The sequence below is a fragment of the Phyllobates terribilis genome, unplaced genomic scaffold (genome assembly GCF_046119375.1).
Source record: "Phyllobates terribilis strain yellow unplaced genomic scaffold, ASM4611937v1 Scaffold_1__5_contigs__length_1240528914, whole genome shotgun sequence".
NCBI lineage: Eukaryota > Metazoa > Chordata > Amphibia > Anura > Dendrobatidae > Phyllobates > Phyllobates terribilis.
In genome coordinates this window covers 441,649,608-441,666,936 of record NW_027362761.1, presented here as the reverse complement: position 1 = coordinate 441,666,936, position 17,329 = coordinate 441,649,608, and the positions used below count along the sequence as shown (strand labels likewise).

Below are 17,329 nucleotides of genomic sequence, written 5' to 3'. Positions count from 1 at the left end.
TTTGTGAAGTACCTGGGGGTTCCAAGTGCTCACTATGCATCTAGATAGGTGCCTTGGGGGGTCTAGTTTCCAAATGGGGTCACTTGTTGGGGAGCTCCAATGTTTAGGCACATCAGGGGCTCTCCAAACGCAACATGGCGTCCGCTAATTATTCAAGCAAATTTTGCAATCAAAAAGTCAAATGGCGCTCCTTCCCTTCCAAGCCCTGCCGTGTGCCCAAACAGTGGTTTTTCCCCACATATGGGGTGTCTGCGTACCCAGGGGAAATTGCACAACAAATTTTGGGGTCCATTTTTTCTTGTTACCCCTGTGAAAATAAAAAAAATTGGGTGTAAAGTAACATTTTTGTGAAAAAAGTTAAATGTTCATTTTTTTCTTCCACATTCCAAAAATTCCTGTGAAGCACCTGAAGGGTTAATAAAGTTATTGAATGTGGTTTTGAGCACCTTGAGGGGTGCAGTTTTTAGAATGGTGTCACTTTTGGGTATTTTCTGTCATAAAGACCTCCCAAAGTGACTTAAAATGTGATGTGGTCCCTAAAACAAATGGTTTTGTAAATTTTGTTGGAAAAATGAGAAATCGCAGGTCAACTTTTAACCCTTTTAGCTCCCTAACAAAAAAAAATTTTGGTTCCTAAATTGTGCTGATGTAAAGTACACATGTGGGAAATGTTATTAATTATTTTGTGTGACATATCTCTCTGATTTAAGGGCATAAAAATTCAAATTTTGAAAATTGCAAAATTTTCAAAATTTTCGCCAAATTTCCATTTTTTCACAAATAAAATAAAAAGTGATATCGAAGACATTTTACCAAAATCATGAAGTACAATATGTCACGAAAAAACAGTCTCAGAATCAGGGGCATCCGTTGAAGCGTTCCAGAGTAATTACCTCATAAAGTGACAGTGGTCAGAATTGTAAAAATTGGCCTGGTTATTAACGTGCAAACCACTCTCGGGGGTAAAGGGGTTAATAAGTGGGATTTCTTGCCTTATAAATGGGGTTGGGACCATCACTTGTGTTGTGCAGAAGTCAGGTGGATACACAGCTGATAGTCCTACTGAATAGACTGTTAGAATTTGTATTATGGTAAGAAAAAAGCAGCTAAGTAAAGAAGAACGAGTGGCCATCATTACTTTAAGAAATGAAGGTCAGTCAGTCCGAAAAATTGGGCAAACTTTGAATGTGTCTCCAAGTGCAGTTGCAAAAACCATCAAGCGCTACAAAGAAACCGGCTCACATGAGGACTGCCCCAGGAAAGGAAGACCAAGAGTCACCTCTGCTTCTGAGGATAAGTTGATCCGAGTCACCATCCTCAGAAATCGCAGGTTAACAGCAGCTCAGATTAGAGACCAGGTCAATGCCACACAGAATTCAAGCAGCAGACACATCTCTACAACAACTGTTAAGAGGAGACTTTGTGCAGCAGGCCTTCATGGTAAAATAGCTGCTAGGAAACCACTGCTAAGGACAGGCAGCAAGCAGAAGAGACTTGTTTGGGCTAAAGAACACAAGGAATGGACATTAGACCAGTGGAAATCTGTGCTTTGGTCTGATGAGTCCAAATTTGAGATCTTTGGTTTCAATCACCGTGTCTTTGTGTGACGCAGAAAAGGTGAACGGATGGACTCTACATGCCTGGTTCCCACCATGAAGCATGGAGGAGGAGGTGTGATGGTGTGGGGGTTCTTTGCTGGTGACACTGTTGGGGATTTATTCAAAATTGAAGGCATACTGAACCAGCATGGCTACCACAGCATTTTGCAGCGGCATGCTATTCCATCCGGTTTGTGTTTAGTTGGACCATCATTTATTTTTCAACAGGACAATAACCCCAACCACACATCCAGGCTGTGTAAGGGCTATTTGACCAAGAAGGAGAGTGATGGAGTGCTACACCAGATGACCTGGCCTCCAGAGTCACCATACCTGAACCCAATCGAGATGGTTTGGGGTGAGCTGGACCGCAGAGTGAAGGCAAAAGGCCAACAAGTGCAAAGCATCTCTGGGAACTCCTTCAAGATTGCTGGAAGACCATTTCCGGTGACTACCTCTTGAAGCTCATCAAGAGAATGCCAAGAGTGTGCAAAGCAGACATCAAAGCAAAAGGTGGCTACTTTGAAGAACCTAGAATATAAGACATATTTTCAGTTGTTTCACACTTTTTTGTTAAGTATATAATTCCACATGTGTTAATCCATAGTTTGATGCCTTCAGTGTGAATGTACAATTTTCAAAGTCATGAAAATACAGAACAATCTTTAAATGAGAAGGTGTGTCCAAACTTTTGGTCTGTACTGTGTGTATATATATATATATATATATATATATATATATATACAGCCCCTGGCAAAAATTATGGAATCACCGGGCTCGGAGGATGTTCATTCAGTTGTTTAATGTTGTTGAAAAAAAGCAGATCACAGACATGGCACAAAACTAAAGTCATTTCAAATGACAACTTTAGGGCTTTAAGGAACACTAAAAAAAATCAAGATAAAAAATTTGGTACTCAGTAAGGGTAATTTTTTTCAGACCAAGCAGAGGGAAAAAATTATGGAATCACTCAATTCTGGGGAAAAAATTATGGAATCATGAAAAACAAACACACAAAAGAACACTCCAATACATCACTACTATTTTGTTGCACCACTTCTGGCTTTAATAACAGCTTGCAGTCTCTGAGGCATGGACTTAATGAGTGACAAACAGTACTCTTCATCAATCTGGCTCCAACTTTCTCTAATTGCTGTTGCCAGATCAGCTTTGTAGGTTGGAGCCTAGTCATGGACCATTTTCTTCAACTTCCACCAAAGATTTTCAATTGGATTGAGATCCGGACTATTTGCAGGCCATGACATTGACCTTATGTGTCTTCTTTCAAGGAATGTTTTCACAGTTTTTGCTCTATGGCAGGATGCATTATCATCTTGAAAAATGATGTCATCATCCCCAAATATCCTTTCAATTGATGGGATAAGAAAACTGTCCAAAATATCAATGTAAACTTGGGCATTTATTGAAGATGTAATGACAGCCATCTCCCCAGTGCCTTTACCTGACATGCAGTCCCATGGGTGTATATATGTTCGTATGTGTGTGTGTGTGTATGTATAGGATCGTGGATAACTTGCTTATCACTGGGGATCCCACTGCTGGGCCCCCCACAGATTCTGAGGACAGGGCTGTGCAGTCTATTTCTGAATTAAGCAGCATTGTGCCTGATTGGCCTCTTCTCTATTCAGTATCTATAGCAGTCAGCTATTTCCATCAGTTCCATAGACAATGAAAAGAGCAGAAGTCGATAATGCTCCCCTCAAACCATTCTTTGCTGAGCTGCAAAGTCCTGTTTGTCAGGATTGTTGGGGTCCCAGTGGTCGGTGCCCCAACAATCAGTAACTTATCGGGATATGGCCCCTGTTCGGCGTATTCACCATGATACATATGTTCAACAGTTGCCTCCTATTGGTGCCAAACAGTGGTTTCAACATCCACTGAAAAAAAAAAAAAAAAAAGTAAATGTTTTAAGTACGTGTTTTACAGGATCCCGTTGTATGGAATAGTGCATTCTGCTACACTAATCTATACTTTTATTTGTAGAATTCTACCAGATACCAGACGGTATAGAGACCAGACATCTAACATAATATATACAGTACATGGTTGGGCTCTGCTGGTTCCAGCAGCTGTCCTTTAACCACGAAGATGCGCTTTGCACACTTGCTGTCATGTGCCAACTAGAGAGTCAGCAACGTCTGCAGTGTTATATTCACTGACATAGCTGACACTAGCTGTCACTTGACTGCAAGTATGACTGCGCTGGAAACAGCAGAACCAAATCCTAACAGAGATATATCTATCTCCAAATACAAATGCACAGGCAACCAGCACTGCAGCGACTCTGTCCTTGTGCAGAGACTCCAGAAGCTCGACCTCATCAGCTGGAGCTGTGGCGCCCTGCTACGCACTGGTGCCACAGAACCCAGAAGGGTGCATGGATGGACTTCTCCACAAGAGGCTCTCAAACATTCACACACCTCCACCCTACCATCTCAGACCAGCAGAGGGAGCCCCGATAGGGATATATATAGGGAGGGTGGAGTTAGGCAGCTAGTTAGTTGAGTTCCTGCTCAGACACAGAGAGGGACAGAGCTCAGAGTGAGCAGAGAGCGTGCTGACGCTCAGAGAGCAGCGAAGAGGCAGCACGCTGGCTGCTGTGCTTAGGCGAGCCAAGGCCTACAGCACAAGGTGAAGCCTAGTGAGGGCCCTGAGTGTGGCCGAAGGCAAGAGGAAGAGAGGAGAAGGAAGAAGTAGTGAGGGGGCAGAGGAGCATACCAGGCTCACCCCGAGATATATACCGGACACCGGGTCCGCGCCTACAGGGACTATTTACACCCAGTAGGGACCACCGGAACCCCTGGAGGACTACAGGTCCCAGGTTTGCCAAATGCTGACTACAGTACCAGGGCTAGGCGTCACGGAGGCGCCAGCATCCAGGGAGAGTGATCTCCAAGAGAAGGCCCTACCACCAGGTCAGCAGGCGCAAGGGAGAGGGAGACAGTAACCAAGCTAGGCCTAGTTCCAGGCAGGTCAGAAGCTTAACGAGAAAAGCCACAGATCAGGAGGCCTTATACTCGCTCACTGGGGAGAGTCCAGAAGTGCACCCTTCGCCCGGAGTACCCTGGACCGTGCCTGCAGCATCACCAGTAAAGGTACTGAAGCTTACCCTCGTGTGAGTGTCCGTCTTTCCTCCAGGACCGTCCTGCCATCTCTCACCAGAATCCACCATCTACCCCTACACTGCCCTGGAGCTAGCTCTACCTGTGGAGAGCCACACCATCCCTGCTGCCGTAACACCAGCTCCAGAGGACTGCTCTGCAGCGGCGGCTCCCTTTAGCCGCATTCCACAGGTGGCATCACGAACTTTCCAAATCCCCTATAAATTCCCCTTTTTACTGACCGCCCTGGGTCACGGACCGGGCCAGCCACCGTGATATTCCCCACCGGCATACGCAGAGGCTCGGCTGCCGAGTACCCCACGGTCCTGGGGGCGCGTCAGAGCAATCAATCTTACCATCGGGTGCAACTCCCTCCAGAAACAAAGTAAGTCACAATTCATACATGAAGAAAGCAAGGTGGCACGCCGAATGTAATAAAATCTTCTTTTATTCAATTTCCATTAAAAATGCAGGGAAGCGGCACCTTTTGCGGACGACGGCCGTTTCACGTGTCTATCACGCTTCTACGGGTCCAGGCATCTATCTCCATCTCATTAAAAAAAATATACAGTATATATACAGTACAGACCAAAAGTTTGGACACACCTTCTCATTTAAATATTTTTCTGTATTTTCTTGACTATGAAAATTGTACATTCACACTGAAGGCATCAAAACTATGAATTAACACATGTGGAATTATATACTTAACAAAAAAGTGTGAAACAACTGAAAATATGTCTTATATTCTAGGTTCTTCAAAGTAGACACCTCTTGCTTTGATGACTGCTTTGCACACTCTTGGCATTCTCTTGATGAGCTTCAAGGGGTAGTCACAAGAAATGGTCTTCCAACAATCTTAAAGGAGTTCCCAGAGATGCTTAGCACTTGTTGGCCCTTTTGCCTTCACTCTGCTGTCCAGCTCACCTCAAACCATCTTGATTGGGTTCAGGTCTGGTGACTGTGGAGGCCAGGTCATCTGGTGTAGCACCCCATCACTCTCCTTCTTGGTCAAATAGCCCTTACACAGCCTGGAGGTGTATTTGGGGTCATTGTCCTGTTGAAAAATAAATGATGGTCCAACTAAACGCAAACTGGATGGAATAGCATGCCGCTGCAAGATGCTGTGGTAGCCATGCTGGTTCAGTATGCCAATTTTGAATAAATCCCAACAGTGTCACCAGCAAAGCACCCCCACACCATCACACCTCCTCCTCCATGCTTCATGGTGGGAACCAGGCATGTAGAGTGCATCCGTTCACCTTTTCTGCGTCGCACAAAGACACGGTGGTTGGAACCAAAGATCTCAAATTTGGACTCATCAGACCAAAGCACAGATTTCCACTGGTCTAATATCCATTCCTTGTGTTCTTTAGCCCAAACAAGTCTCTTCTGCTTGTTACCTGTCCCTAGCAGTGGTTTCCTAGCAGCTATTTTACCATGAAGGACTGCTGCACAAAGTCTCCTCTTAACAGTTGTTGAAGAGATGTGTCTGCTGCTAGAACTCTGTGTGACATTGACCTGGTCTCTAATCTGAGCTGCTGTTAACCTGCGATTTCTGAGGCTGGTGACTCGGATAAACTTATCCTCAGAAGCAGAGGTGACTCTTGGTCTTCCTTTCCAGGGGCGGTCCTCATGTGGGCCAGTTTCTTTGTAACGCTTGATGGTTTTTGCAACTGCACTTGGGGACACTTTCAAAGTTTTCCCAATTATTCGGACTGACTGAACATCATTTCTTAAAGTAATGATGGCCACTCATTTTTCTTTACTTAGCTGATTTTTTCTTGCCATAATACAAATTCTAACAGTCTATTCAATAGGACTATCAGCTGTCCATCCACCTGACTTCTGCAGAACACAACTGATGGTCCCAACCCCATTTATAAGGCAAGAAATCCCACTTATTAAACCTGACAGGGCACACCTGTGAAGTGAAAACCATTTCCGGTGACTACCTCTTGAAGCTCATCAAGAGAATGCCTAGAGTGTGCAAAGCAGTCATCAAAGCAAAAGGTGGCTACTTTGAAGAATCTAGAATATAAGACATATTTTTAGTTGTTTCACACTTTTTTGCTAAGTATATAATTCCACATGTGTTAATTCATAGTTTTGATGCCTTCAGTGTGAATGTACAATTTTCAAAGTCATGAAAATACAGAAAAATCTTTAAATGAGAAGGCGTGTCCAAACTTTTGGTCTGTACTGTATATATTTTTTAGAACTTTTGCTATGTGGCCCTGTGATTTCAACGTACACCCTTGCTTGCAGGGCGATAATTATGAGGGCAGTCTGGCCTGTTGCTTGGAGCTCGAAGCTCCAGACGACCCATCGCCAGATTACCCTCATCATAAGTGGTGTGTCGGACAGGAAGGGGGGTCCAGACACATTTCTTGCACAGGGGCCCCAAGCTGACAGTGTCCGCCCCTGGATCTATGCAAACTTGTTACAACTAGTAGGCAGAAATGAGAAAATTCCAAAGACAGATAATATGTATTCAACTTTATTGTTATAAAGTTCTCTAAAAAATCCAACACTTTTCCTTCCTGGGTTATTTTGAAAACAGTCCCAGCCTGGTTCAAGCCTTGCTACTTTAGAAGGCTCTAGAAAAAAATTGTTGAACAATACTTAAAAGGTCTTTCCACAAAAATTTTTTATTCATGACCTACTTTTTGGATGAGTCATCATTAGAGATGAAAAAATTGCTTTGTGCAACTCCTGTCCATAGTCCAGGTCAGTAGTTTCTGACAGTGGACAGGAGTTGCATGAATTTCTTGAGCTTTCAGCTTCACTGATGCGCCTTTTGATTCACCGGCATAGCTTAACGTCATCTGTGCGGTGTACGCTATTCATAAGCCAATTGGGATCCCGGATTGTAAGGAAATTCATGCTGCTCATGTCCACAGTCAGAGACTACTGACCTGGACCATGGACCCATGCGCAAATGATCTGCTCATCTCTAACCATAATTATCAAATCGGTGGAGGTTTGACACCCAGCCAACTCCCACCACCCCATCCCCCCATCTGTTCAGCTCTTACAGCCTACAGCTGTGGCCAGATACAGTGTACACCACCGCTCCATCACACTGTTTAGTTGCGACGGCTACTTATTGCCACCAATTATGAGGACTAAAAATGTAACTTTTACTTTAAACCAATGTACACATGAAATGTTGGCTAAGTTCTATTTTCATAGACATATAGAACCTCTTATAAGGATTTGTCAGAGATTTTTATTATGGACTACTTTTATTCAAATAACTGCAGTAAGTTTTTTTCATTGCCTATGTGTAGCAATGTAGGTGAGCTAACTTTACTGAAAGGGGACTATGTTTAAAAATCAAACACAGCAGTTTAGATAGATTAGAAAAAAACTAATTTTTATGACAGTCCTTTTAAAGATAGACTCCGATGAAGTTTTTTTTTAACTAAATCTGTGTATATCTGCATATAGCGTAGTGTGTATACTGTATGTTAATATACTCACCTATCGCCACCTTCTCTGGAATCCAGTGGCACTCTGCTCCTCTTCTCAGTAACATCACCACACTTCAGACTCTCCAAGTCACACTGCGCTCTGCGTGACCCAAAAGTAACATTTACAATGTAAGTCTATGGAGCGTCAGAATGAGACTCCATAGGATTACATTGTAAAAGAGATTTCTGGCTCACAAAGAGTGACCCAGAGAGTCTGAAGAGCAGTGATGTCACTGAGAAGAGGAGCAGAACGACACTGGATTCTGGAGAAGACAGCGATAGGTGAGTATATTAACAAACTCACACTACACTGCATGCACATATACACACATTTAATTAAAAAAATCTTCATGGGAGAGCTTCTTTAAAGACTGCTTTACTACTTATTGTCACTATGCCCTGCATTTCTATCATATATTGTCTGCTGTTAACTTACCATTATATCTGTTTCCAAACTGATACCGTCCAGAGGTAAAATGAGGTACAGTAAAAACAATGGCACCTATGCCAATCATCACAGAAGAAAATGCAAGCCATCTTGGTTTGTGCCCTCTTTGACCATAATATGACACAAAAAGTGACAAAAGACAGAATGCGATGTCGTAGCTGGCTGAAATCAATCCTGTAAGGGAACTATTTAAGTCGTAACGCTTCTCAAGAGTTGAAATTACTACATTCACCAAACCGTTTACAGCAGTACCTGAAAAATAAAAGCAAAAAACTTAGTAAACAAATCAAGGTATCTTAAGGGATCACATATGAAAAAAATAGAAGCCTCATATGTTAAACTCACAAATGTTTTAATAAAACATTATCTAAGAAGCACAAAATGGTTCACTCATAAACGATTATCTAGACACTGAGATTTAAGTGACTATAGATTTCCATTTTAATTTTCACTGCACGAAATCAAACATAAAAAAAACAGCAAGGGTAGTTTCATACATGGCATTCTTGGCAAAACTGCACCTTTTCATGCAGTATAAGCCAAAATTAGAAATTGATTGAGCAAAAAGGAGGAGTGTACGTTTTTCCTGTATATTTTAATTTATTTTTAATCCAATTCTGGACTTGGTCAGAAAACATATAAAATACAGTTCATACAAATGTTGTCCTAAGCTAGTTCTAATACCTTCCCACCGTGGCCAATTTTAGTTTTTGCACTTTTAATTTTTTCTTTATATTCTTCAAAAGCCAGAACTTTTTTCTTTCCACATGGTCGTCTGAGGGCTTGTTTTTTGCAGGACAAGATTTAGTTTCAAATGACACCACTCATTTTACCATAATTCCGACATTATTTTTTCGATTCGATTTTTATGGCATTCTTTATGTGGTAAAAATGACTAGGCAACTTGATTCTCCAAGGCAGTACCATTAGAGGCAGGTGCAGGTCCTTTACAACATGTAAACTTGGGACCTCAATGCTGGAAGCTTGGAGAAAGGTGTTTTTATTTAGGTACAAGACTGTTTCAGTAGAAGTCCCCCTAAAGTCTGTAGTCTGCATAAACACAAGTCTTTGCAGGAATGGTCTATGATCTGGTGTTCTCCTTTACAAATCTCTCATATTGAAGAGTATGCAGAACTGACATAGAAGGTTTTAGATGGTCACCAGTGCTTTCTGACTCAGTAGTCACTATGTTAATTCTTAAGAATCCCGTGATAATGACTTGGAAGAGATGATTGTAAACCTCCATTTATTTTTGTTCCTTCTGGGTTTTCGTCAACCGATATAGTTAACAAATACTTATCTTCTTTCTACACTGGCAAGGTAAGAGGTTTGGTACTAGTAATGTAGGTGCACAAGGACTTCCTAGACAAAAACAGTAAAAAGACTCATGCAGAGACATACTAAGAAACCAAAGGGACACTGTGTGCCACCATACAGGCTCTTTGAACATATTTTTGATGTGTACATGAAATCTAAAATTGATGTAATAACATTTAATTTCCATATCTGTATTTCCTGCAGCTTAACAGCAGTTTATAGATTATTTCACACTTATCTTCCCCTAATTTGAATACAAAAACAGTAGATGTAGGTTCAGTCTTTCTCGTAGTAATAATAAATCCCTGACCTTTTATTACTGTCTACCTATGACAAATTTCTAAACAGGGCGCTCAGCCATCTATTGTAACTTCATCTCTGCATTTCAATGGAAAAAACATCAGTACATGCAACCACAAATAAAATATTACCTATTTAGCCAATCAACATGATAGTTTAGTCGTAAAATTGGGATTATCTTGATTTTATTCAATTGGCTTGATTTTCCACAGTTTGAAGCCCACTTTCCTGAAAGTGGATAACCACAAACCCAAGGACAGAAACTGAGAGCAAGGATGAGGTCTCATCGCCAAACTATTACAGACAAAAAAGAAAACATTTACCAGTGGCCAAACATTTCTGTGGTCCAGGAAATAACATAAGCAATATTAAAAAGCATCTTCAAGTCAGAAAAACATTGAGGGGTATGGGAATACTAACTTATTAGAGCTTTGATTACCTCCACACAGGACTAAATCTGTCAGGATTAATGACTCACTACAAAATCTGAGGAATCTTCCGCTCCAGAGTCAGTGAGGGCACCAGGTTTCTGATCCTAAAGGGATATTGGGACCATAAAACTTTCACACCACTAATCTAATCCAAATAAGGATTCACTCTCTGAGGTCAGTTTGTTTATTTAAATGTCCATTTATTATGCTTTGCCTCTGCTCTTTTTGTGTATATATTTGTGTTTCTTCAGATACTTTGTTAGGCTATGTGCCCACGATGCAGAAATGCTCCGAATTTTTCCTGGGCGTTTCTGCATCTCCCTGGCAGAAAAAACGCATGCAGATTGTAAATGCGTTTTTCCTGCCAGGGACATGCGGATGTGAAGCGTTCTTCACATGCATTTCCTCATGCGGGTTGACAAGCGCTTTCCAAGCAATTTTAGCATCACTTGGAAAGTGCTTGTCAACTTGGTCACACTATATAAATCCATGCAAACGGCATCGATTTATATACTGTGACCTTAAAGAATGTTAAAAATTTAAAAAAAAAATCTATACTTACCTTCTGATGGCCCCCGGAGTCTTGCTTCGCTCCGTCCTGGCTTGTCGGCAGCTCACGGTACACTACACTGAAGGACCTGCCGTCACATGACTATGACGTCAGCGCAGGACCTTCAGTCCACCGCGATCTGCCGGCAAGCGAAGACAAGCACACCGGGGGCCATTAGAAAGTAAATATAATATTTATTTTTTATTTTATTCTTTTTTTTACAGGTTCTATGGTACCCGGGTCCGGAGGAGAGTCTCCTGTCCTCCAGACCCGGGTACCATCCGCACATTGAAACGCATGGATTCCGCATCTACAGATCCAGTGATGTGGAATCCAAGCAATTCAATGCAAGTCAATGGCGGCAAAAACGCAGCGCTTCCGCAAAATAATTGGTAGTGCTGCGTTTTTTTCCGCAATGATAACCCGCAGCGGAAACTTCCGCAGCATGTGCACAGCACATGCGGATTATCATTGGGGAACATGGCAGGACTTCTACCAAGCGTTTTTTAAGCGTTTCTGCAGTGTTTTTGCCGCTGCGGAAACGCTTAAAAAACGCATCGTGGGCACACAGTCTTATACTGTGCCTCATGAAGAGACCTAAGAAGTCTCGAAAACTTGATTTGTAACATCATTTACTTTATTTTTGTTAGCCATTAAAAGTTGTCACAACTAAAAGATTTTGATTTTGTTTTTCCCACTGAGAGCAATCTTTTTTCAACTGTTTAACATGGTACCAAACCTCTTTTTCTTTCATCACATGCTGAAGCACAGCCAATCTGAATGGACTATCATAGTTTGTATTAAAGCAGAAACAGGAAATGCAGCAGCCATTTTATGGTAAATCACAATTGTGAGAGGACGTCACAGCTCACAGTTTAGTCTTAGAAATGGGGAGAAAACAACACAAAATACTGAAGAAACTGTACAGATAGTCAGTGATACAAGAAGTGAAGAAGATTAGTGTGCGACAAAAAGAATATAGCTTCATACACATTTTTCAGGCAACTGTAGGATTTGGAGTATTTTAGATTCACCGCAAATCAATTCACTATGAATCAAATTTCCTGAGAAAATTCAGTGAATCTGGTGAATTCAAATCTCAAAAGATATGCTCATATCCAGAGTGATATCATTAAAGGGTTTGTTTATAACCATTCTATATTTTTTTATAACTTTTGGAGTTTTGTGGCTTTATGTTTTTTCTACAGTATTTTCCTTCTACATTGGGCACCTTAATCTGTGACAAGAATGAAATGAATATTTATGTGCTAACTTTCATTTCATTTTATTGCATTTCCCTGGGATATTCGCTTACACCTCCTGAGAAATAACTCCATGGTAACACTAGTCGAAAGGTAATAACATGCAAGAAGATGCTGGCATCTCAAAACACTCAGTAGTTTAAAAATACAGCTAAGCCTTGTACTAAAGTGTATCTGTCAGCTTACAGTACATGCTGCCCTATTTAAGGGAAGCATATTAAAGCTACCTAGTATACCCAGCTGCAAAAAGGGCACAAAAAGTTTTGGCTACTGGTTATTGAATTAATAGTTACTAGTTAATGGGTTGAGTGCATTTCCCTAGCCCCTGACCAGGGGGTGATTGACAGGCTGCTATGTAGAGAGAAAGAGAACTTAAAGGGAGTCTGTCATCCCCAAAATGCCTTTTAGACTAACTATATAAATATATAGGAGACTTCAACCCTACAAGAATTATAAAAGCACTGTAACTGTTAGGCTGTGTGCCCACGATGCGTTTTCGAGACTTCTTATGTCTCTTCATCAGGCACGGTATAAGGCTGTATGCCCACGATGCGTTTTTTAAGCATTTCCGCAGCGGCAAAAACACTGCAGAAATGCTTAAAAAACGCCTGGTAGAAGGCCTGTCATGTTCCCCAATGACAATCCGAATGTGCTGTGCACATGCTGCGGAAATTTCCGCTGCGGACTATCATTGTGGAAAAAAACGCAGCACTACCAATTATTTTGCGGAAGCGCTGCGTTTTCGCCGCCATTGACTTGCATTGAAACGCATGGATTACACATCACTGCATCTGTACATGCGGAATCCATGCGTTTCAATGTGCGGATGGTACCCGAGTATGGAGGACAGGAGACTCTCCTCCGGACCCGGGTACCACAGAAACTGTGAAAAAAAGAATAAAATAAAAAATAAATGTTATATTTACCTTCTGACGGCCCCCGCTGCGCTTGTCCTCACTTGCCGGCATATCGCGGTGGACTGAAGGACCTGCGCTGACGTCATAGTCATGTGACGGGTCACGCGACGCTGACGTCGGCAGGTCCTTCAGTGTACCGCGATCTGCAGACAAGGGAGAACGGAGCGAAGCAAGACTGCGGGGGCCATCGGAAGGTAAGTATATATTTATTTTTTTATTTTTAACCATTCTTTCGGTCACACTCCATGCCGTTTGCATGGATTTATATAGTGTGACCAAGTTGTCAAGCACTTTCCAAGTGATGCTAAAATCGCTTGGAAAGCGCTTGTCAACCCGCATGCGGAAATGCATGTGAAGAACGCTTCACATCCGCATGTCCCTGGCAGGAAAAACACATGTACAATCCGCATGCGTTTTTTCTGCCAGGGAGATGCAGAAATGCTCAGGAAAAATCTGGAGCATTTCTGCATCGTGGACACATAGCCTAATACATATGTAAATGAGGGGACTTCGGTGCACCCATGACTTGGCCATAAACTGGGTGCGCCATTGCACTCCTTCAATTTGTGTTTTGGGGACAGCATTCAGTCCTAAAGCAAACGCTGCCCCACACATGCTACTAGGTGCATTGGCCATGCGCACACAGTGTTTGGGCGAGTTATCATGCCACTCGTACATCAGGAAGTGTAGTGAGCAATATCCACAGAGAGCCACGAAATGGAGCATTCCCAGCCACTGTGTGTGCGCACGGCAGGCATGGCCAGTATCATGGCCAGTATCATTGTGCATGTGCACATGTGACACCCCAGGGGTCTGGTTGCCACAGTGATAGAGATATTACGTCTGAGAGCAGGTGGGAGGTCCTTTGGTCAGGGATCCTGTGCATGCCACACCTCCTGCCCAGTCTTGGGAGGGGAAGGACTTCCCCTATATAAACCCGGGGCTGAGGCAGAGTGAGTGAGAAAGAAGACAGAACAAGAGTAGAGAAGAGAAGCAGCATAGCAAGAAACATCAGGAGCTCTGTGGGGAGCAGTGTTACAACAAGTCAGGGGCTGGCAGCTACAGAGCTCGCCCTGACTGAGAAGATTTCTTACCGGACCCGGAGTCCGAGGCTGTGGGGACTAACTCCTACCCAGCAGCAGAAACCGTCCGGCAGAGGATTTCAGGTCCTCTGGCCCAGAAGCCCGAAGGCACGGTCACACGCGTGGGACCAGCACCGCCATCGTGGAGCGGAAGCCATTAGAAGGCCCCGAGTCACCGGCCATACGGGTGAGCACCACACGGTACACTCAGGGACGTGGGCTACTTATTCCCGCCTCTAGCAAGGTAGCCAGAAGAGTACAGTTAGTTGGGAAGGCCTACAACTCCGCCTGGCCAGGGGAGATCCCATCTGCTCAAGGACTGACCAGGCCCCTATCACTAGCAAGTACTCCGGGAGGGTCTATCTTTGTCACCAGTAAAGACCCTGAACTACACCGCACCGTCTCTGAGTGGTTCCTGCTACCCCCATCATCCACGTCGGCTGCCCTGAGGCCATACCCCTCCCGTTGGGGGTTATACCATCCACGCTGCACCATCCTTCCACCGGCCTCAGCGGTCTGCCCTGCAGCGGCAGCTCCATAGCTGCATTCAACGGGTGGCGTAGTCACCAACCATCTACTGCTAGTACATCGCCGCTCAGTTTGACTCCCGGGGCACGGACCGGGTCGCCGCCACGAGACTACAACCCTCAAGAGATCCGGCTCCGGGTAAGCTCCCGCGTGCGCAACGCAGCGCGACACAGGCCCAGGGGCGCGTCAACTTTGGCGTAGTCGGCAGGATTTCGTGCCCGCAACCACCGGGTACTGCGTGCCTGAAAAGCAAAGACTGTTCAAACTTACCAGTGGTGAAGATTCCCGCTATCCGTGGAGGTTTCCCGCCATCCGGCGCCATCTTCTACCTTCTTCCCGCCATCCGCGAAGTTTTCCCGCCATCCGGCGCCATCTTCGACCTTCTTCCCGCCATCCGTGGAGTTTTCCCGCCATTGGACGCCATCTTGAGGACGCCGCGCGGGAAGAAGAGGGGCGTGGACTCCGAAAGCGCGCGAGAGCTGAAGCCCCGCCTCACGTCCGGACGTTGCGTAAGGTCCTGGAAGGAGCCCAGCAGACGCCGACGTCACCGGAGCGCGACGGAAGGTCCTCAACCCTGACGATCCACTGCGGAGCCGCGGCCTACGGAACAGGATCATCGCAAGGTAGGCCACGGTCCACTAGGGGGGAGGAAGATGTCGGATACGGAGGAGAGCTTCACTGCCTCAACCCCCGCCAGCGCCACCGCTGCTGCAGTTATGCCCTTCACCATGCCCTATATCCCGGGAGCAGCTTGGCTACCCCAGTACTCAGGGGAGTCACATACCCTGCATGACTTTAGAGAAAAGCTGGATAGCCTCTTCCAGGTGTACCCCCTCACAGAAGAGCAAAAAGTGAGCATCCTGGTGGCCCAACTAACTGGGGCAGCCAAAAGGGAAGTAAAATCCTGGCCACCTGGGAGGAAGACTGTCGCAGGGATACTAACCCGGCTGAAGGACACCTTTGATACCCGCACCTCAGCCGAGATTAAGCTTAGATTCTACGGGTGCAAGCAGCGAGCGCATGAGAGTATAAGGGACTATGCACTAAACCTACAAGAGGCCCTGAGGGCCATAAAGCAGACCGACCCTGATGGGGTGGGAAACGAGGACAGGCTGTTGACTGAACAATTTATAGAGGGTTTATATTGCAATGCCCACCGAACCCAGTTGCGGGCAATGGCCTTACAGGATCCCCATCTGGACTTTGCACAGTTCAAGGACAGAGCCATCCGGGTGCTCCGAGAACCGGCACCGGGTGGCATTGTGACCCACAGGCGCCCAGCTATCACTTACCACCAGGAGGCGGCGCCCTTGTCCGCAGGGCCTGTGGGAGCTGATGCGCAGGCTTTGGACAATGACCCGGCTCCAGACCTACGCCATCAGGTCCAAGAGCTAGCTAAGAGCGTTGCTGCGCTAACCCGAACTGTGCAGTCTTTACAGGTTTCCACCCCAGGGAAGATCCAGCTGGCATCCGGACCGGAGGACATCCCGTGGCGTCGACCAAGGAGGACCCCACCGGCCAGAGGAAGACCCAGTGACCGATACAGCGAGGACGGACGACCCATCTGCCGCCGCTGCAATCAACCCGGACATATGGAAAGGTACTGTTCTTTAAACGGGCACAACCTGGGGTAGAGGGCCAACCCCCAGGAAAAAGATCACCAGGCCCATCGAACTGGCGCGACAGATATGTGGGAGGACGTCCAGTCTTGCCTGTGGTACTGGATGGCATTCCCATGAGTGCCCTACTGGACACCGGGTCACAGGTCACCACTATCCCGTACGTGCTCTTTAAGCAGTACTGGAATGACTCGGATATTACCCGCTACCCTGACGACGACTTGAGTATCATCGCCAGCAATGGCCAGCCCGTGCCACAGATCGGATTTAAAGAGGTGACCATCAAAATCGGTAGAGTCGAACTGGCAGCACAGGGACTGATCATTGTAGACATTGACAAACATGAGAGCCACCCAAAAATAACTCTAGGAACTAATGTAATTGAGAATTGTCTTGCAGAGGTGATTTTCCTTCTACAGCAGGTTGCCAAGAACGCCAGCTCCGGCGAGCAGCGAGTGCTCCAGAAAGAGATCCGGGCACTGATGCGACGGCAACAGGTGGAACTCTCCGGCGGTGAGATTGGTAGCGTAAGAATGTGTGACCCTTTCCCTATTGCCATGCCCCCAAAAAGCGAAATGATGATTTGGTGCCGGGCAGCTATTGGTCTGAGAGGTAGAGATTACCAGGCAATGGTAGAACCAGTTTACTCAGACAGTAGGCCCACCATTTTGACAGCACG

General features: G+C 44.9%; 1 protein-coding gene across 3 annotated transcripts in view; it reads right to left on the bottom strand.

Moving 5' to 3' along the window:
* SLCO4C1 (solute carrier organic anion transporter family member 4C1) overlaps positions 1-17,329 on the bottom strand; it is a 221,891-nt gene that overhangs the window by 102,673 nt on the left and 101,889 nt on the right. For all 3 annotated transcript variants that reach the window (XM_073677952.1, XM_073677943.1, XM_073677935.1), the window contains one exon: positions 8,633-8,896. In XM_073677952.1, coding sequence (XP_073534053.1) covers positions 8,633-8,896 — 264 coding nt within the window. The remainder of the gene's footprint in view (positions 1-8,632; positions 8,897-17,329) is intronic.